Genomic DNA, 18,103 nt, shown 5'->3' on the forward strand with positions numbered 1-18,103 from the left:
TACAGAACTTTTGTATTTTTAATCGTAGTGAAATATTCTGTACAGGCTTTGTAGAATCAATCATTCAGAGATCAGTAGCAATTTAAAAATACCTGTGCATGTTAAATTTGTAATTAATAATGTTGATTTCTGGAAAGTACTTAGCTGTTCTGCTTGTTCTGTTGGTTTACCATGTCTGATAACAGGGATTTCTTAGTAATTCCATGCAGTTCCTTGGTCAAAGTAACTAAGTAGCTGTGCCGAGGTCTCGGTGCTGAGTGTTTGTGAATGACCACTTCATCCTTCAGATGCTGACATTGAGGATAGTTATATTTCTCTCAACAGAAAGGGAGGAAATACAGAAGTTCTGGAGCTTGAGTCTGATTTGAAGTTGTTTCTTTCTAATTAATTAATAAATTATTTTGTAGCACCAAATATAATGTCTCTATACGGATTTGATTCCCTGACCACATTTTGCCAAATCCTGCATGTGGCCAAAAGTACAGGCCAAAAGCAGGGATAGGAAGACCTGTGACTGGTGACTTGTTTGTCTTCAAGATTTGGGAGTGGTGTCATATTTATCACCCAATTTCCTGTTGATATTTTTAAGGCTTTCTGACTATTATTCTTTAGAGGAAAAATGAACGTGGTGATGCCATTAGCTAATAAAATGGTTTTAATGTGGCATCTCAGACATATATTGGGATAAGACCTAACACAACTTCACAAACAACTGAAAGAGGTGTTGTATTTTTAAGATGTCAGTAGTGTTATCTAGTCCATCTATATCATATGAAATCCAATAGGGGAGAAATAAAAGTAGTGGGAGCTGTACTTCTATTTAAATGTATTTTTTAAAAAAACATATTTTCAGTTTCTTTTGCCCCCGTCTTTCTGCATTTTCTTCTCTTTCTCACTATTTTTGCACTTAATCTTTTAAAAAAAAAATTTTCCCTCATTGCAGTAGTGGCCTCTGAGAACAGTCAGACTTCTCTGAATGCAGGTGAACGTACTGTATGTGATGGCATAGGTCTCTCTCTTACTAATGCTGGTAGTTCAGTGGCTAAGGATGAGAAAAAAATATATATTTACACTGCAATTACATGAATTATATGGTTTACTGTCTAAGTACCATTCCGAATCATGGTAATTGTCACAATATTAAATAACCGAGTGTCATCATAGAAGGAACATGAGTAATTACCACAGTTCTACATATGATAACTCTTAAACATAATTGCTATGTAATCTTTAGGTGACTGAATTATCATGCAGACCCATCTGCATGCTGCCAGCACAGCTATGCATAAAAAAAGCTTTGATTAAATCAAAGTTTGCTGCTGTTTTTTTCTTAAATGGAATTATTTTCAAAACATGGCAATTCAGGGCTAGATTTTGGATTAATATGCTACTTTTACTCAGCTTTGTTAAAGTGTGTGATATGAATTTGCCTCAATAAATAATGATGAACACGTATGCATAACTGCAACAGCAGCATAGATACAAAAAGGATATTTGCCTTTTCACAGGCTACATGTCATCAATCCACAAACCCACAGAAGTCAAGTCATTGTCCTGATCAGCTGTGGATCAAATGCCTGACTATTTAAGGTCACTTTTGCAGATGTTACAAAGTGGTATCAGCTGGCCTTAGGGAAAAGATTATATACCCCGTATAGGGCTTCCTATCACCATCAGAAAGTAAATTTAACAAATGTTAATGGAAGATAATCTCTGACATTGTATATGGAATAATATTTTCATGATGTATATTTTTTAATGAAGATTGCTTAAGCTGTAATGTCCATCATTTTTGTTTTATTTGTAGCATTTGTTCCAGTCAGTTGTATGTAGATTCAAAAGAGTATAATCTGTATAGCAAATTTGCATTATGTAGAAGTATGATTTTTGTGATAACAGAGTGACTTTCACGTAGTAATTTTTTTCTATAAACAGATTTAATGCTTTTCTAAAAGTTATTTTGTAAAGGTACACACGAAAATCTCAAGAAGACACTTCTTGTATCTCTTGACTGCTTGAAAGGCAAGCAAAAAGAAAGAGTTGATATAATCTCTGTTACAATATTTTCTAACCAGTTCCTTTGTTCTTCAAAACAAACTCCAGAAGTAATGTGTTTACTTGAATCATGATTACTCCACCTCTGAAATCACATAGTGTTGCTTCTGAATATAGACTCAGAATATGAGCCAGAATGGCCTCATTTCTGAGAACAACATCTGCATCTCTGCCTGAGAAAATGCATCCTCCTTGCATGCTAGTGACTTTTTAATGGATTTCTTGCACTGCAAATACAACATGCCATTCTGATTTTTAATTTTGAGCTGATTCACATTCCTGGACGTTTTTCATTCAGCAGCACCAGAGCAGGCTGAGAGTTTTAGTTTCACTTAGAGCTTAATAAGTATTTATTATGGGAATGCGTATTGTAAAGTGTATTTTAGAAAGAAAAGTGATATTTCTGATATATATTGCTGCACTCTTATATACATGATTTATAGATTAAATACTCATAAAGATGGAAGATTGCAGTCAATTTGTAGTCCTCATGTTTTATATACCGAATAAAGTCTCCTCACTATTTAGTTTGCATAAGCAATACGGGGGTCAATGTTTATAATTTCATCAGAAGTCTTTGCAAGTTTCGGAAGATTTGGGAATAGGTTCAAGTTATATGGTTGTAATCTGTTTCATTGCAGAGTTTGACTGCTAACAAATATCTAACACTCTTGGGTCTGAGTATCTTAATTTGTTGTCTAATCAGAAATAGAGACGAACAGAGACTGCACGATTATTGTGTAAATAACTTCTGTCTACCTGCCTCTCTTCTTTCTAATGGCAAGAAGAGTCTAGAACTGGTGCTGCCAGTTATGTGATGCAACTAATGGCAAGAATGGAAGGTATTAATGGCATGGATTATTTATAGCCTGGTAATTAGGGGTGAGAGAATGCTATGGAAGACTCAGCATATGATTCTATATAACTTGAAGAAGTGATTGGAACTGAAAATTCAGAAATTTAAAATTCTTCCCTTTGGCCTCCTTTCCATGAACATGGTAATGGGTCAATGTGGTCCATTAAAAAGGCTACGCATTGAAAAAAAAGCCATAAATCTTGGCCATTGGAAAGAGCCTTCAAATCTTTCAGTGACTATTACCCATCTGTTTGGTGACAGTCAGATGCTACCAATTCAAATATGTTAAAAAACTACTGTGAAACAGGAATGGCATTGCATATGCTCATTAATCTTTTAGAAGGGAGAAGTACCGCATCTTATGGAGACATGAGGAAACTTGCATTATAGAATCTGCGTCCTCTGTCTTCTAGATCTCTTTGACTCTCACAGGAAGAATTTTGTGGAGTTTTTGGCTGTTGTGAATTGAGAAAGAAAATTTATTTCTATGACTTTTTTCTGATCTAACTTGAAAACGTGAGCAGAGTGATTAGATTTACTTTCAAGGTTTAACACAGCTTTTTTTTGACATGCTTAAGGCTTCTTCCATTAATACTGGTGGTCTTTGTGTCTGAGCTAATGAGTACAAGATAGCATGCCTTACATTTTGATCTCAGGGAAACTCTGAAATGCATGGTTTGCAGAAAACGTTTCTAATCTTTAAAACTCTTAAGCTTAAAAAGCAGGAGTATTGTGAAGTTAAAATCACAATTTCTGATGATCCATGCTGCACTGAGATCCATAATTTTGTCTTTAGTGTAAATTAGGTGGACCTATAGGTCAACTGTCCACTGCCATGCTTCCCCCATATCAGTTTGGGGAACTGTAAACATAGTTTCTGCAAGGTAGCGAAGTCCTTAACTTCTGCAATTTGTAATAATCTCTAGAGAGTCAACATTTTGTATTAACTGAGGATAATGACCGTATTGTGATTATACATACGTATTTATTAAAGATGTACAGAGGACAAATGGTTATGTCAACCAGAAATAAATCACATACTTCATCAGCGTGCAGAGGATCATTGTGTCAGCAGAGCAGATGACCTGGAAGTAGTAGAGAACTATTTATTTATTATATTAGTTATTTGTGGGGAAAATCCTGAATGATGGAAGCATAATGTGTTGGTCTTCATATTTGAAAACATGCTGTGCTCAATAATGTAAGCATATATGAATAGGCATTTAATCAACATGACTGCAATCTCAGTCTCAATTGGGTGCGTTTTATTTAATGAACAGAAGATGTGGATTTTTTTGACTGAACAATGAAATAGAAATAATTTCTGAAATAGTGGATACGGTTTTACAGACTTTTCTCTAGAAAATAAATGCTAAACTTCATGAAGCTTGATTGAATGCTCTTCTTTAACACTCAAGTAGCTCTTATATCATTGTGAAAGCCATTTATGGAAATTATAGAATGTGAAAAATCAACCTAGAGAGATGCTGTATGTAACCAGTCCTTTAATAGCAATTGAGGACACAACAGTAGCAAAACTTGACTCTGTAGACGACTTTGGTGGTTCCTAAATTCTCAAGAGAAGGATGGATGTACATGTTTGTTGAGGCTCTTCTCTGAATCAGGGTGTAAAATATTATTTCAGAGATTAGTTGAAAGTTAGCGTTTTTTAAACATGTGTTTGACATATGTTGTAAGAACAAAAGCAACAGGGTTTTGCGTAATCAGCTGATGTAGGCCATATAAATTCAAATTGAAATGTATTCAGTTACTTAGGCATAGTGTTTTAATGGAGTGTTTTAATGGAGTTTTAAAAGATTCTTCTGTGTTAATTATACAAGAGTGGTTTTGTTTCTGTATTTTGATGGAGTCTGCAAGGTTTAAATTACTTCCCACCATCATAGCAAACACAAGTTAGAAATTTTTTAAAATTGTGAGCAGTCACTGAAGAGAAGCCCTCAGTAGGCAAAAATTAGCTATGGTCGAAGAATGATAAAATGCTATCCTTCATTTCATTCAAAGCATGAAATGGCTGGTATGAATATGGTATGCCAATAAGAATTGTGAATGTTTTTGAAGAATATAGGTGGGAAATACTTTTTTTTTCCAAATATAAATATTTTTCCATTAATTCCTTTTTAAGAATTTTGCTTAGTTACTATTTAAATTGTCAGTTGTGAATAGTGAGGATGAAATGCTCATACAAATAGTTGCTAAGGCACTTGTAAATGATCATAGTTTACAAAGGGGATTTCTTAAACAAATGTGTATAAATTTTTAGAAATCATTATCTATTTACAATTTTTACTGAGCTCTGATTAAAATATAATATTCAATATTCAGCAGAAGTATGTCTGTTGAATGGAATTATGTTCTGTGGCTACTTTTACTGTGGATCTAGCCTCCAGAAAATTGTGGAAAATTGTTGCTCATTCTTTAGAGATTAAGTCATAAAAATAGGACAACGTGAAATTTTGTAGTGTCATTATGTGACGTTTGTGTGAATATTGGGTTGACTTTAGATTATAATGACTGCATCCTTCAGTTTTCTTCCCAGATTTTGAATAAAACCAAACCTGGAAACAAAAATAAGCCCAAATCACAGAACTTTTTTTTTTTTTTTCTCAAAATTAGTTGAGGTCACAACTTAACCAAGATTTCAGTATAAAACTGAACTAGAGAAGGCTGTGGTTTACATACACTTTGAGGAAGCTTATAAAATTGCTAGGCAATTTTTTGGGGCTCATGTTTTGCTGTTTACAGTCCTCAGAGATACCTATACTGGATTTTAAAGAAGTATCAAATTAATTATCAATGATCACTCAGAAGTCTTCCATTTTCAACTATAATTACAAAAGTGTGCATGGCAGCAACTATATTTTAGAGAAACCAAAAGATGTTGAGTACAGTTGTATTATTTGTCCCCCAAATCTGCTTTTTTTATATCCTATGGATTAAATTTATGTCCTGCCTGGTTCCTACTTTTTATAGTATTAAATTGTGACCAAGATAAAATGTATTTACAGTGCATATCACACTTGCATACTTTTTATTCTGTTCAAGTACGATCTGCATATGGCATGTCTGTTTTTCCAGTGGCCACAGGAATATACAACCACTTATCAACAATGTTACTTGTTTTTTCCTTTAGGGGCCGATGTTATCAATTTTGATGGCCACGTAGTGTTACCATACAGATTCAGGAACAAGAAAATGAAAACATTGAAAGATGTCATCTCTCTGAAATTTAAAACATCTGAAAGTGAAGGTGTAATCTTCCACGGAGAAGGACAGCAAGGAGACTATATCACCTTGGAACTGAAGAAAGCCAAACTTGTTCTAAATTTGAATTTAGGTATGCTTCGATTGTTTAGTTTTATGTGCTATTTAACTCCCCCCAAGAAATTTTAAGCCAAATATTACATGCTTTTTTTTCCCCAGTGATATGATAGGCCACATAATCAGATAATTTGATGAAGATGTTATTAATTCTCTTTTCATATTTGGGGGGGAGGAGGGTCATTTTGGTTTGGTTTTGTTTTATTTTGGTGTTGGTTTTTTTGTTTGATTGCTTTTTTTTCTGTTCCATTCCTTCCTTTTTACTCTGTGTGAGATACCACGAAAATAAGATCACACAGAAAAACAATATAATCAATAGATTGTTATTAGAAACTTGTTACAAACAAAAAAAAAGCCTTGCTAGAATTGTATTTTTCCTCAGCCATGGCTTTCTGTGAGAGAAGAACCCTGTCATCAGTGCAAGAGGATTAAAGGTCACCCTTAGAAACCTTGTAGCAAAAAAGGTATCATTCTTTGAAGCTACAGACCACTTGAAGTTGAGGTTCGGCAGCTTTTCTGGAATCTGAGAAGTAGGGCTAGGAAAGGAAAGAAGACATATCTGTTTATCAGGTAATCTCATGATGGAGTCCTGTGTATGTTACACTAGTTCCAGCCTCCTTTTTCCCTCCCAGTGAAAGACTACAGGATCATAAGTGACCTGATTTATGAAGTACTTTATTATGAAAAAACCCACGTTTGTCTGAGATGTGATCTTTGACTAACATAGCTACACTGGCAAAAGCCACTGGAAAATACAGCAGATGACTGCAAAACTGTACTCTTGCTAGTAGTTTGACTTCCAGAATAGGAAGGTTACTGCAGGAGGAAAGAACAAAATAAGCTATGTTAGAAGAAGACACTTATTGCTGCTATTAGCTCAGTCTGCATTGAGCCTTTTCCTATATGCTCACTGATATAGCTATACTGGCAGAGTGTATGAAGTATAGAACTCGTTTAAGTGTTTGCTGTCATCAGACAAAAAAGAGGATTTGTTACCAAAGTCTATTATCAAGCACCCTGTCTTCCTCAACAGTCATAAATCAGTGTAATTCCAGGGCAGCTCAGGACCTGGCCAAAAGGCCATTCTAGGAAAGGTGACAGCTTTTCATTTCTGTAGGATAGGGGTGAAAACACAGGAAACTCCTAGTTGAAAACAACTTTACAACTGAAAGTAGGTATTACTTCTCTGGTTTGCCTCCAAATAACTTCTATTACAAATAACTATTTATACCACTCACTGACCAGATGTATTTGATCTAGCTATTTTTTATTTGTGGCAGCAACCCTTGACTGGGCAGACCTTAGCTTCACAGCAGATTGTCTTCCTTCAGCTTATTGTGCATCTGATATGATTCAGTTGAAATATTGACAGAGCAAGAGGAAAATGTTTGCCTAACTGGTATGAGGTGAGAAATGCTATTGTTTCTAATCTCATTTTAGGCAGCAACCAGCTTGGCTCTATTTATGGCCACACATCTGTGATGACAGGCAGCCTCTTAGATGATCACCACTGGCACTCCATCATCATAGAGCGCCACGGGAGAAACATCAATCTCACCCTGGACAGACGCATGCAGCACTTCAGAACCAATGGAGAATTTGATTACCTGGACCTGGATTATGAGGTAGACAGTGAAATTTGTTTGTTTTCATTCAAATTTGCTTTAGAAAGATAAGTCCAATAAGATGATAAAAGAAAACGTATATAATTCGAGATGTTTTGCTACTTTTTTGTACATCTGTTTAAATTATTTTTCCCTTATATTTCCTGAAATTTTCTTTCCAACGCTGTTCTCTCTTAGGTGTAAATTAAGTTTCCTTTCATTAGTCTGCCAGATCCCATCTGGTGTAAAAGTCATCTCAGCCTTTTGTTTTAAAATGTGAGTTCTATGTTATTCAGCAAGCTAAAAATACATTACTTTTAAATCTGTGAAAGCAGTTGCTGTAAGCAGAAAGTAGACTTTAAAAAATCCCACAATGTTATTCCATTCAGGTGATAATTTTGCACTTGAATTGGAAAGCCTCATTCTGTGGTGACAGTTAATATTTATTTTTAGCAAGGGAAACACGTTAGCACCTTTTTACTAATATGAATCTTGATCTTTCTTGTATTACGTAAGTAGGTACTTCCTTGTATTTTTACAAATACGGCATCAATAGCTTCTTTTTATAAAGAAGCAATAAGAACTTAGGAAAGTTCTAAGAAAACTTTTATTTAATCAGTCAGGTTAATGCACACAAGTGTTGGTAGTAATTAAACATGGATTTGTTGTTTGATTACATTCTGTTTTCTGCTTTTATGAACTTGTTCATTTCCTCTTCAGCACATTGGTTATTACAAACTTTGTATAATGATTTTCTTGCACTCCTTACTGTTTCCAATGAGAATCAATTTGGTTGCCTCAGCCAAATACATATATTTCCATCCTTGCAACTTTGTAAGCAGTGAGAAGGAATGAAAATTACGTAATGCAGAAAAGTTTGAATTAACTTGTGTATTGATATTTTACAAACAATATTTTGATCAAGAATATGATATGAATGTTTGAAAAATTTACTTATGATTGTAAATGTTATTGAATCAAATATTTACTTACATTCCAGCAAATCTTTATGAATGACTTCTTTGGTACTAGTTATAATGGCAAAATAGTGAGCAAATTTGCCTGTACCTCTATTACTCATCGAGCACCGAAGATCTGAATTGAGCTACTGAAAACTCACATGAAATAGATTTTATTAAAAATTTTCAAGCGAGTTAACTACAGAAAAAGTTAGGCTGAATGCCATAAGCCAGGGTTGGGTGATTCGCACATATTTATATAAATATATATGTATGTGTAGCATGTTTACATAACAAATACATGGCATACAATAAATCTACCCCTAGTAAGAGGAGATTCACCTTCCTCTCTTCTGACAGTTCTCAAAGATAAGTTTCAGTCTCCATGTGTATGAATCCCTCGTGTTTAATGGAACTTTTTCAAGTGTGTGTGGATACATATTTCTGTGGTTCATATAAATGCAAGAGTCTTAACCTCTTTCCCTTCCTTTCCTCTCAATTTATCTCACTGGTTTTGGTTTTAGTCATCACAGACTAAATTTAAATGTGTTGCCCTTGTGATAAACTAGTCACAGTGGATAAACTGAAAGAATCAAAACTATTTTTCATAGAAGTTTCTAGGTTAATCTCTTTCAGAAAAGTTAAGCACAAAAGAGGAATAAAAATGAGTTCTGATTGCATTTTCAAGATTAAAAGGAAAAAAATCCTGTGAGTCCCTTTTAACTCTACTGTCATGGTATGTGCTTTTTGCAAGTTTTCTCCTTTTTTTTTCCAAATACTTTCCTTTCCATTTTCTCTTGACCAAACACATGACTGTAACATGCAAAAGAATGTTTGACAGCCATTGAGATTATTACTGTCATATTCCTCAGTTCATATAAAGTGCTGTATCTTCTCTAAAGTCAAGTTATGTCAATTTATAATACCTGAGGATGTGTCCCGCAAAACACCTTTACATAACTGGTATGTGGTCTTTATAAAGATTTTGGTTTTCAGCTGTATAGCTTTAGTTCTTCTTATGTGCCAAATCAAAGCCTCCTCTTTGGTATAGAAAGTGATATCTTACATGCTTTTAAAATGGAAAATGTATCCCTAGAGCTACATTTTCTTGCTCTCAGTAATAACAAATGGAATTAACAATGAATTATATATAAACGCTTGGCTCTGCCAAATCTCAGGAGCAGATTACAAGTAGGCATTTTTATGAGCATTCATGGGGCAGGGAAGCTAAGTGTCATTACTTTTAATGCCATTGTCTATTGGATATAAATACTTAACATAGATTGCAGAGAATGATCTCATGAGCCTCTTATTCTTCAGATTTGGGCTGCAAAATATTAGTGAAAACATGTAGCGTTTATTCACTTCCAAACATTTCAGAAGAGACCCTGATGCAGTAGAGACCTGTGTAGTCTCTATGGAGTGACCGGGACAGACTTCACAAGAGATGAACATTTTTAGTTAGTAAAATATTTGTTTTTCTTCATTTTTAGCACTAGAGATTCTGGATAACCCAGTGTTTTAGGGTAATGGAATTCAGCATTAAGGGAAAAACAATTCCTGTTTGAGCTTGATGGCTGAGTCTTTGTGGTGGTTGTCTTCATGTTCTCTATGGAGCTGATTTGGCCTGCTAACTCATGTGGTAACTCCTCCTTGACTATAACTACGTGATAAAAGCATGTTCTCAGTAGTGAAAGGTTCTTTTATCTAACAGGGGATAAAAACTTTAGTTATGTGATTCTGTAAAATTCTTCTGGATAAAGCAGATATATAAGCTTAAAGGAAACAAGTGTATCACATTGGAGCCCACAGCTGCTGTGTTGTAGTCTGAGTTCTGACACACAGTTAGAGCTGAGTGACTTATTTGAATCAGATTATCCAGCTAATTTCATATCTGCTCTTGTTTAGAAAAATAGTGGGATGGACATTTATTTCAAGTTCTTTGTTTGAAATACATATTGTTCAGTAGCGATCAGAAGAGCAATCCATATATGAACAACTGTGATGTATGTGTTCTCACTATTTGGACAATTATAATAATACTTGGGATTTACTACCATAAATATTTGCTATCATAAATTCCTTACAGATTTTTTTTCCGCTCTTGCAGTGCTTATTTTCTGTTAGCAGTGTTGCCAGCTCTCTCATTTGCCATGTTTGAGTGTTCAAAGAAAGCAAATACATCTACAGCAAATTTGTTTGAAAGTATTTGCCCTCCAGTAACTATCTACCATTTTCTGTTTCATTCAAAGATAACCTTTGGAGGCATGCCTTTTTCTGGGAAGCCAAGTTCTAACAGTAGGAAAAATTTCAAAGGCTGCATGGAAAGCATCAACTACAATGGCAATAATATCACTGACCTTGCCAAGAGGAAGAAATTGGAACCTTCTAATGTGGTAAGAGCATCATTTAATGGTCATCTAAACTTCTGCTCCTTCTAAAGGAGACTAGAAGGTTTGTGAGTGTGTGTAGCTCATCTTCTTGTGATATACTGGAATGATACAGAACACACAAAAAAATTATCACATACCCAAAGATCTTATTGCATGCAGCTTTGTGACTTTTTATTATTGCTATGTCTGAGCATTTTACTTCCAGGGCTCTGTTTCATCTTTCCAAAATTAACCTTCAGTATCAGATAACTACTTTTTAAAAGAAAATCATTTGAACCTATATGTACTGCTTTCCTTTCCTCTCAAATTATAGTAGTCCAAAACTAGCACAGACAAGATTTATTATTAAATCAATTACAGTTTTCTTGTGGCTTTAAATCCTGGTATATTCCATCCCTGCAGAGCCAGTTAGATTGCTGGAGTGCAAAAGTCATTGCAAGTGAATGCTTCTGTGTGCCTTTCTGGTAGCTCTGAAAAGCCTCAAGATATTAGACTTGAAAATCATTATTTAGCATATTAACATTACAGAACTTATTAACATTTTATTCTATCTTTTCTCTTGCTTAAACATTCATAGTTACTTTCATGTTCAAACTTGCGGCTTTATGGACAGGATGATTAAGAAAGAATGAACTTTAATTACTGTATTTTTAAGGCTCTAAGTGTTCCTAAAATTGCTTGCTGACATGCAAATGCAACGTGGGTAGGAAATAAATGTATTATTGCCATGAGATTGAGATGGTCTGAATAAGTTTTTCAAGGATTTCTTCTGCACAACTTTACAGCCTTCACAAAGTCCTGCTAATAATACGTATGGTTTCACTATTGCTTTCCTCTTTATGTAATAAAGAGTAAAATTTAATATATGCAGGAATGATGTATTGCAAATAATTGATTTTCATTTGATTACTGCTTGTATAGTAATACTGAAGTTCCATATAACTGTATGAACAATATGGCTAAATGGTCAAGGTAACAAGAAAATATGAAGGACAATTTTGGATATGTGGCATTTGCCTATACAAACTTAGTAATACAGCCTGTTATATAGAACCTTTTCTATACATTAATTTCTTCAGCATTGTCAAAGGCAACTCTTGAATCTTTGACTTTTTTTTCCCCAAATTGCGTGTGATTTCCTGCCTGCAGTGCATTTTAAGCTTGTAATGTAACCATGATTTTCAAAGATTGATGCCTCATTTAGAAAAAGATCTCTGTACAGGAGCAATCTTTCCATTTTACACAGTCAAGTCCACTGCAAGTTAGTAGGGTATATTCTTAAAGCTTCTTTCTGAACAGAAGTGTTACTTAAGAGGTTTCTGTAGTGCAAATCCTATCCTTTCAAAAGTGTGGCATAGGTAGGAGGCCTGTAAAGTCTCTGTAAACTCTCCTCTCTGGTTTTTGTTTGTTTTTTCCTTTGTTTGTTTTTAAAATTCTGTTGCCTGTAACATGAAAGTAAAATCCACAGAGGAAGCTTTGGCAGTGTTAGTGCTGCATCAAGAGGCTATGGCTCACTAGTTTAATTTGATGGTTCTGTTGATTTCCAGTTCTGAGAATGACTATAAAAATATGTGACCTTTTTTTCAGTAGAATTACCTAAATTGCATCAGCTTTTCAAAAGCAAAATCAATTTAACTAAATCAACATGGATTTTTACATTTCTTACAAAAGCTTTGTTCCTCCTAGTTTTTAGTCTGAATTAGCATGAAAAATAGACTCAGTTGAGACCACTGCTGCTTATCATGTTTATGATGATGGCAATAAAGCAATCCAACAAGGATCAAAGCTCCATTTTAGGAAGTCCTGTAGAAATCCATTACAGTAGGCACACCCTGCCCTAAACTGTGTATTACCTGAAGAGGCACGACAGATAAAATGTGATGAAGTGGAACACAAAGTAATCAGTGTGGTGATGAGAAGTATCATAAGGGAGGGGGGCAGGAATGGAGGAAAGACGAATATTAAAGAGGTATGAGACAGACAAAAAAATATTCTTATATACAGGTAGTTGAATTTCAAAAGTCACGCAGTGAAAGGGAGTTCACAAGTTAAATTTACAGAATGAGGAGGCCCAGACAATCAAAGATTATAATAAGATGATAATTTTGATTTGTCTCATGTACGTAAGTGTTATGAGCGAGAAACCACCACCAAGCAGATCGTTAATTTATTGAAGAGTAAGGATGTAAGGACAATTTAAAAGTATTTTTAATTTAAATAAAGCCCAACATTCACTGCAATAGTACATTTCTTTTAGATTTAAAGGGTCAGAATAAAGGGGAAAAAAGTTGGGCAGTCCTTTGTGGTACAAAAGACGGAGACAGCTCTTTGGAGAGAATGAGTCAGATGGTCTTGAGCAGTTATTGTTGCTTTTGTTAGTGGAGCCTTACTTATTTTCATAGAAGATAAATGAAGCAAATGATAAAGATATCCAAAAGGGAGAGTCAGGGAGAAAAGGAAGGCTGAGACAAAGAATTAGTGTCTGCGAACCAAGTTGCAAACGAGTTGGCAGTGACTAACTAGCACTGTAGATGCTAACTCTTGTATGCAACTTGACTCAAGACTACAATAGAAACAGGAAATACACTTGTAAACAATCTTCCAGTCCATCTTCTATGTTTTCTACTAAAATATAACAAGCATTGTAGGACTTTCATTATCTTGCATAACTGAAGAATACTGACCCTTGCATCACCAGCGAGAAGAGACTAGAATATGCAGCTAACAAGAAGTTGTCCAGAGAAATTGGGGTTTAGGAATTTAGTCACTTCATCAAATTTTCCTACCCAAATGTATATTAAGGACAGGCAATGTGAAGACTAATTGGGTTCATTTTCCGCAGAACACTCTCCAGTTTTAAAACTTGTAACCGAAAAATGCTGAGGAGAGTTATAAATACTACCCTCCCTCTTACATCTCCTAGGTCTATGCTCCACCTGCTTCTGCAGCTCCTATGCCAGGTATTACTGAGTGTCATCATATACAAACTTAAGATGAGTGTTTTCTTTAAATGGTTTATATTAAGCAAACATTATGTTAATCTTAAGGATAAGTAATAAGAAAAATACTGAAATAAGATGATAGGCATTAGCATATAGTACATTGCCTGTACTGTATGATCCATTCTGACTTAACAGGTATTGTGGTCTTAATAAAGTCATTAATTCTCTTTTGAAAGCTACGCATGCAGCTGGTAGCTCTATTAGTTGGGAAAGGTTTTAAGACCCAGTAGTGTTTCCACAAGGGATAACATCTGAATGTGCATAGGCAAAATCGATTTATAAGAAGTAAACATGAAGCTAATTTGCAACAAGCTGAAAGATCATATACAAAGCTCCAGCTTCACAAATTAAGATGTTTTCACCATTTCCCTTTCAATGTAGTATGAAAAAATATCTAAGAAGACCAACAGTTTCAGTATAAATGCACACTATATGTTTGTTTTCCAGATGTCATTGCCCAGAGAACTATTCAGCAAGTCACTCTGAATCTACAGAAAAGGGTCTCTTTCTCTTTCAAAAACAGGGATGCTATTATATAGAGAAGCTGCAGATTAATGATTCTATGATTAGCTCAAACTCTTGACCTAGACCTAGTGAGTAATCTGTATCAGATGGGCTTTACTTAAAGAGGAGTCGTTTTGTGAATTACAGTCCTAGAGAGAATTGATAATCCAGTTCAGATTAATCTCAGTGTCTCAGTAGGGAAAATACTAACTAGCAGAGAAATTAGGATTGCATGTTACTTCCTCAAGAAGTCTTTTATGCATTTAGGGTGTTCACGATAAATGCATTCACTGGTGTGAAAAAGGACGTAAATGCATTCAGTGCCATTAACATTAATAGGTGCTATACGTGCAAGTGTCACAGAATCACAGAACGTTAGGGATTGGAAGGGACCTCAAAAGATCATCTAGTCCAATCCCCCTGCCAGAGCAGGAACACTTAGGTGAGGTTACACAGGAAGGCGTCCAGGCGGGTTTTGAATACCTCCAGAGAAGGAGAATCCACAACCTCCCTGAGCAGCCTGTTCCAGTGTTCCATCACCCTCACTGAGAAGAAGTTTCTTCTCAAATTTAAGTGGAACCTCTTGTGTTCCAGCTTGAACCCATTACCCCTTGTCTTACTGTTGGTTGTCACTGAGAAGAGCCTGGCTCCATCCTCGAAACACCCACCCTTTATATATTTATAAACATTAATGAGGTCACCCCTCATTTTCCAAGCTAAAGAGACCCAGCTCCCTCAGCCTTTCCTCATAAGGGGGATGCTCCACTCCCTTAATCATCTTTGTTGCCCTGCACTGGACTCTCTCCAGCAGTTCCCTGCCCTTCTTGAACTGAGGGGCCCAGAACTGGACACAATATTCCAGATGAGGTCTCACCAGGGCAGAGTAGAGGGGAAGGAGAACCTCTCTCGACCTACTAACCATCCTCCTTCTAATACACCCCAGGATGCCATTGGCCTTCTTGGCCACAAGGGCACAGTGCTGGCTCATGGTCATCCTGCTGTCCACCAGGGCCCCCAGGTCCCTTTCCCCTACACTGCTCTCTAATAGGTCATTCCCCAACCTATACAGGAACCTGTGGTTGTTCCTGCCCAGATGTAAGACTCTACATTTTCCCTTATTATATTTCATTAAATTTTTCCCCGCCCAGCTCTCTAGCCTGTCCAGATCTCGCTGGATGGCAACACAGCCTTCTGGTGTGTCAGCCACTCCTCCCAGTTTGGTGTCATCAGCAAACTTGCTGATAGTACACTCAATTCCCTCATCCAAGTCGTTGATGAATATATTGAATAATACTGGTCCCAGAACTGACCCTTGAGGCACTCCACTAGATACAGGCCTCCAACTAGGTTCTGTCCCATCGACCACAACTCTCTGGCTTCTTTCCTTCAGCCAGTTTACAGTCCACCTCACTACCCGATCATCCAGTCCACACTTCCTCAGTTTAGCTGTGAGGATGCTGTGGGAGACGGTGTCAAATGCTTTGCTGAAGTCAAGGTAGACCACATCCACTGCTCTGCCATCATCAATCCACCTTGTTATGTCTTCATAAAAGGCTATGAGGTTGGTCAAGCACGACTTCCCCTTGGTGAAGCCACACTGACTGTCCCTGATGACCCTCTTATCCTTGATATGTCTTAAGATGGCACCAAGGATTAGGTGTTCCATCACTTTCCCAGGGATGGAGATGAGGCTGACTGGTCTATAGTTGCCCAGGTTCTCCTTCTTGCCCTTTTTGAAGACCGGAGGGACATTTGCTTTCCTCCAGTCCTCAGGCACCTCTCCCGTTTCCCAAGACTTGGCAAAGATGATGGAGAGTGGTCCAGCAATGACTTCAGCCAGCTCCCTCAGCACCCTCGGGTGCATCCCATCTGGACCCATGGGTTTATGGATGTCCAGATTGCTTAACTGGTCCCTAACCCAGTCCTCATCAACTGAGGCAAACTCCTCCATTGCCCTGCCTTCCTCTGGGGCCTCAGGGGTACGGGGCTCCTCAGGACAGCCTCCGGCAGAGTAGACAGAGACAAAGAAGGCATTCAGTAATTCTGCCTTCTCTGTATCTTCTGTCACCAGGGCACCCACCCTGGTGGGCCTACATTGCCTCTGGTGTTAGTTTTATCTGCCATGTATTTGAAGAAGCTCTTTCTATTGTCCTTGACCCCTCTTGCCAGGTTTAACTCTAAGGAGGCCTTAGCTTTCCTACTTGCCTCCCTACATTCTTTAACAACAGCCTTATATTCTTCCCAAGTGGCCAGTCTCTCCTTCCATGATTTGTGTTTACTCCTCTTCCACTTGAGTTTGCCCAGCAGTTCCCTGTTTAACTAAGCAGGTCTTCTGGCTCCCCTCCTTGACTTCCTATGTGTCGGGATGCACTGATCTTGAGCTTGGTAGAAGCAGTCCCTGAATGCTAACCAACTATCTTGGGCCCCTTTACCTTCAAGCATCCTTGCCCACGGGATTTCCCCCTGTAATTGTTTGAAAAGGCCAAAGTCGACCCTGCTGAAGTCCAGGGTTGCGATTCTGCTTTGTATTCTGCTCCCGCCACACGAGATCCTGAACTCCACCATTTTATGGTCACTGCAACCAAGGCAGCCCTCAACCTTAACTGCTTCAACCAGACCCTCCTGGTTAGTGAGAATGAGATCCAGCAGCTCTCCTCTCCTAGTTGGCTCCTCCACCATTTGCACAAGAAAGTTGTCATCAATGCACTGGAGGAACCTCCTGGACTGTGGCTGGCTGGCTGAGTAGCCCTTCCAGCAAACATCAGGGTAGTTAAAATCCCCCATGACAACCAGAGCCTGCGACTGCGAGGCCGCTCTCAGCTGCCTGTAGAAGGCCTCATCAATTTCCTCACCCTGATCTGGTGGCCTGTAATAGACTCCCACAACAGTGTCACCCCTGCCAGCCTGCCCCTTAATTCTCACCCACAGACTCTCAACTCCCTCCTCATCCGCCCCTGGACAGTACTCTATACATTGTAGTTGCTCTCTCATGTAAAGAGCAACTCCACCACCACGCTTGGCTGGCCTGTCTTTCCTGAGAAGGACACAGCCATCCATGACCACATTCCAGTCATGTGAGCTGTCCCACCATGTCTCAGGATATCAGGAGAGTGTCTATTTGATTTGAAAGCCTCCTTGTTACGAAGAACTTGTTACTTCCCTCACAGTAACAAGGCAGCAAGCGAAAATCTTGAGAACATCTAACAAAATGCTTTCTGTGCACTACTTAATTGGCAGCTGTGACTGAATCGTGAGGTGTCAGCTCCTACAAAATGCTGTTGCCCTCAGTGTCGACACAGGACTGCCTTAACTATGTAACATAAGTTGTTTCTAATCCACAGGGTGACTATTACACTGAGAATGTTAATGAAGCTTAACAAAGGGTATTTCA

General features: G+C 37.3%; 1 protein-coding gene across 1 annotated transcript in view; it reads left to right on the forward strand.

The window, feature by feature from the left end:
• Positions 1-18,103, forward strand: part of CNTNAP2 (contactin associated protein 2) — a 1,184,740-nt gene that overhangs the window by 542,970 nt on the left and 623,667 nt on the right. Inside the window, exons 5-7 of the mRNA XM_065627584.1 lie at positions 6,063-6,266; positions 7,691-7,875; positions 11,066-11,209. Coding sequence (XP_065483656.1) covers positions 6,063-6,266; positions 7,691-7,875; positions 11,066-11,209 — 533 coding nt within the window. The remainder of the gene's footprint in view (positions 1-6,062; positions 6,267-7,690; positions 7,876-11,065; positions 11,210-18,103) is intronic.

The sequence above is a fragment of the Caloenas nicobarica genome, chromosome 2, assembly GCF_036013445.1.
Source record: "Caloenas nicobarica isolate bCalNic1 chromosome 2, bCalNic1.hap1, whole genome shotgun sequence".
NCBI classification, from domain to species: Eukaryota; Metazoa; Chordata; class Aves; order Columbiformes; family Columbidae; genus Caloenas; species Caloenas nicobarica.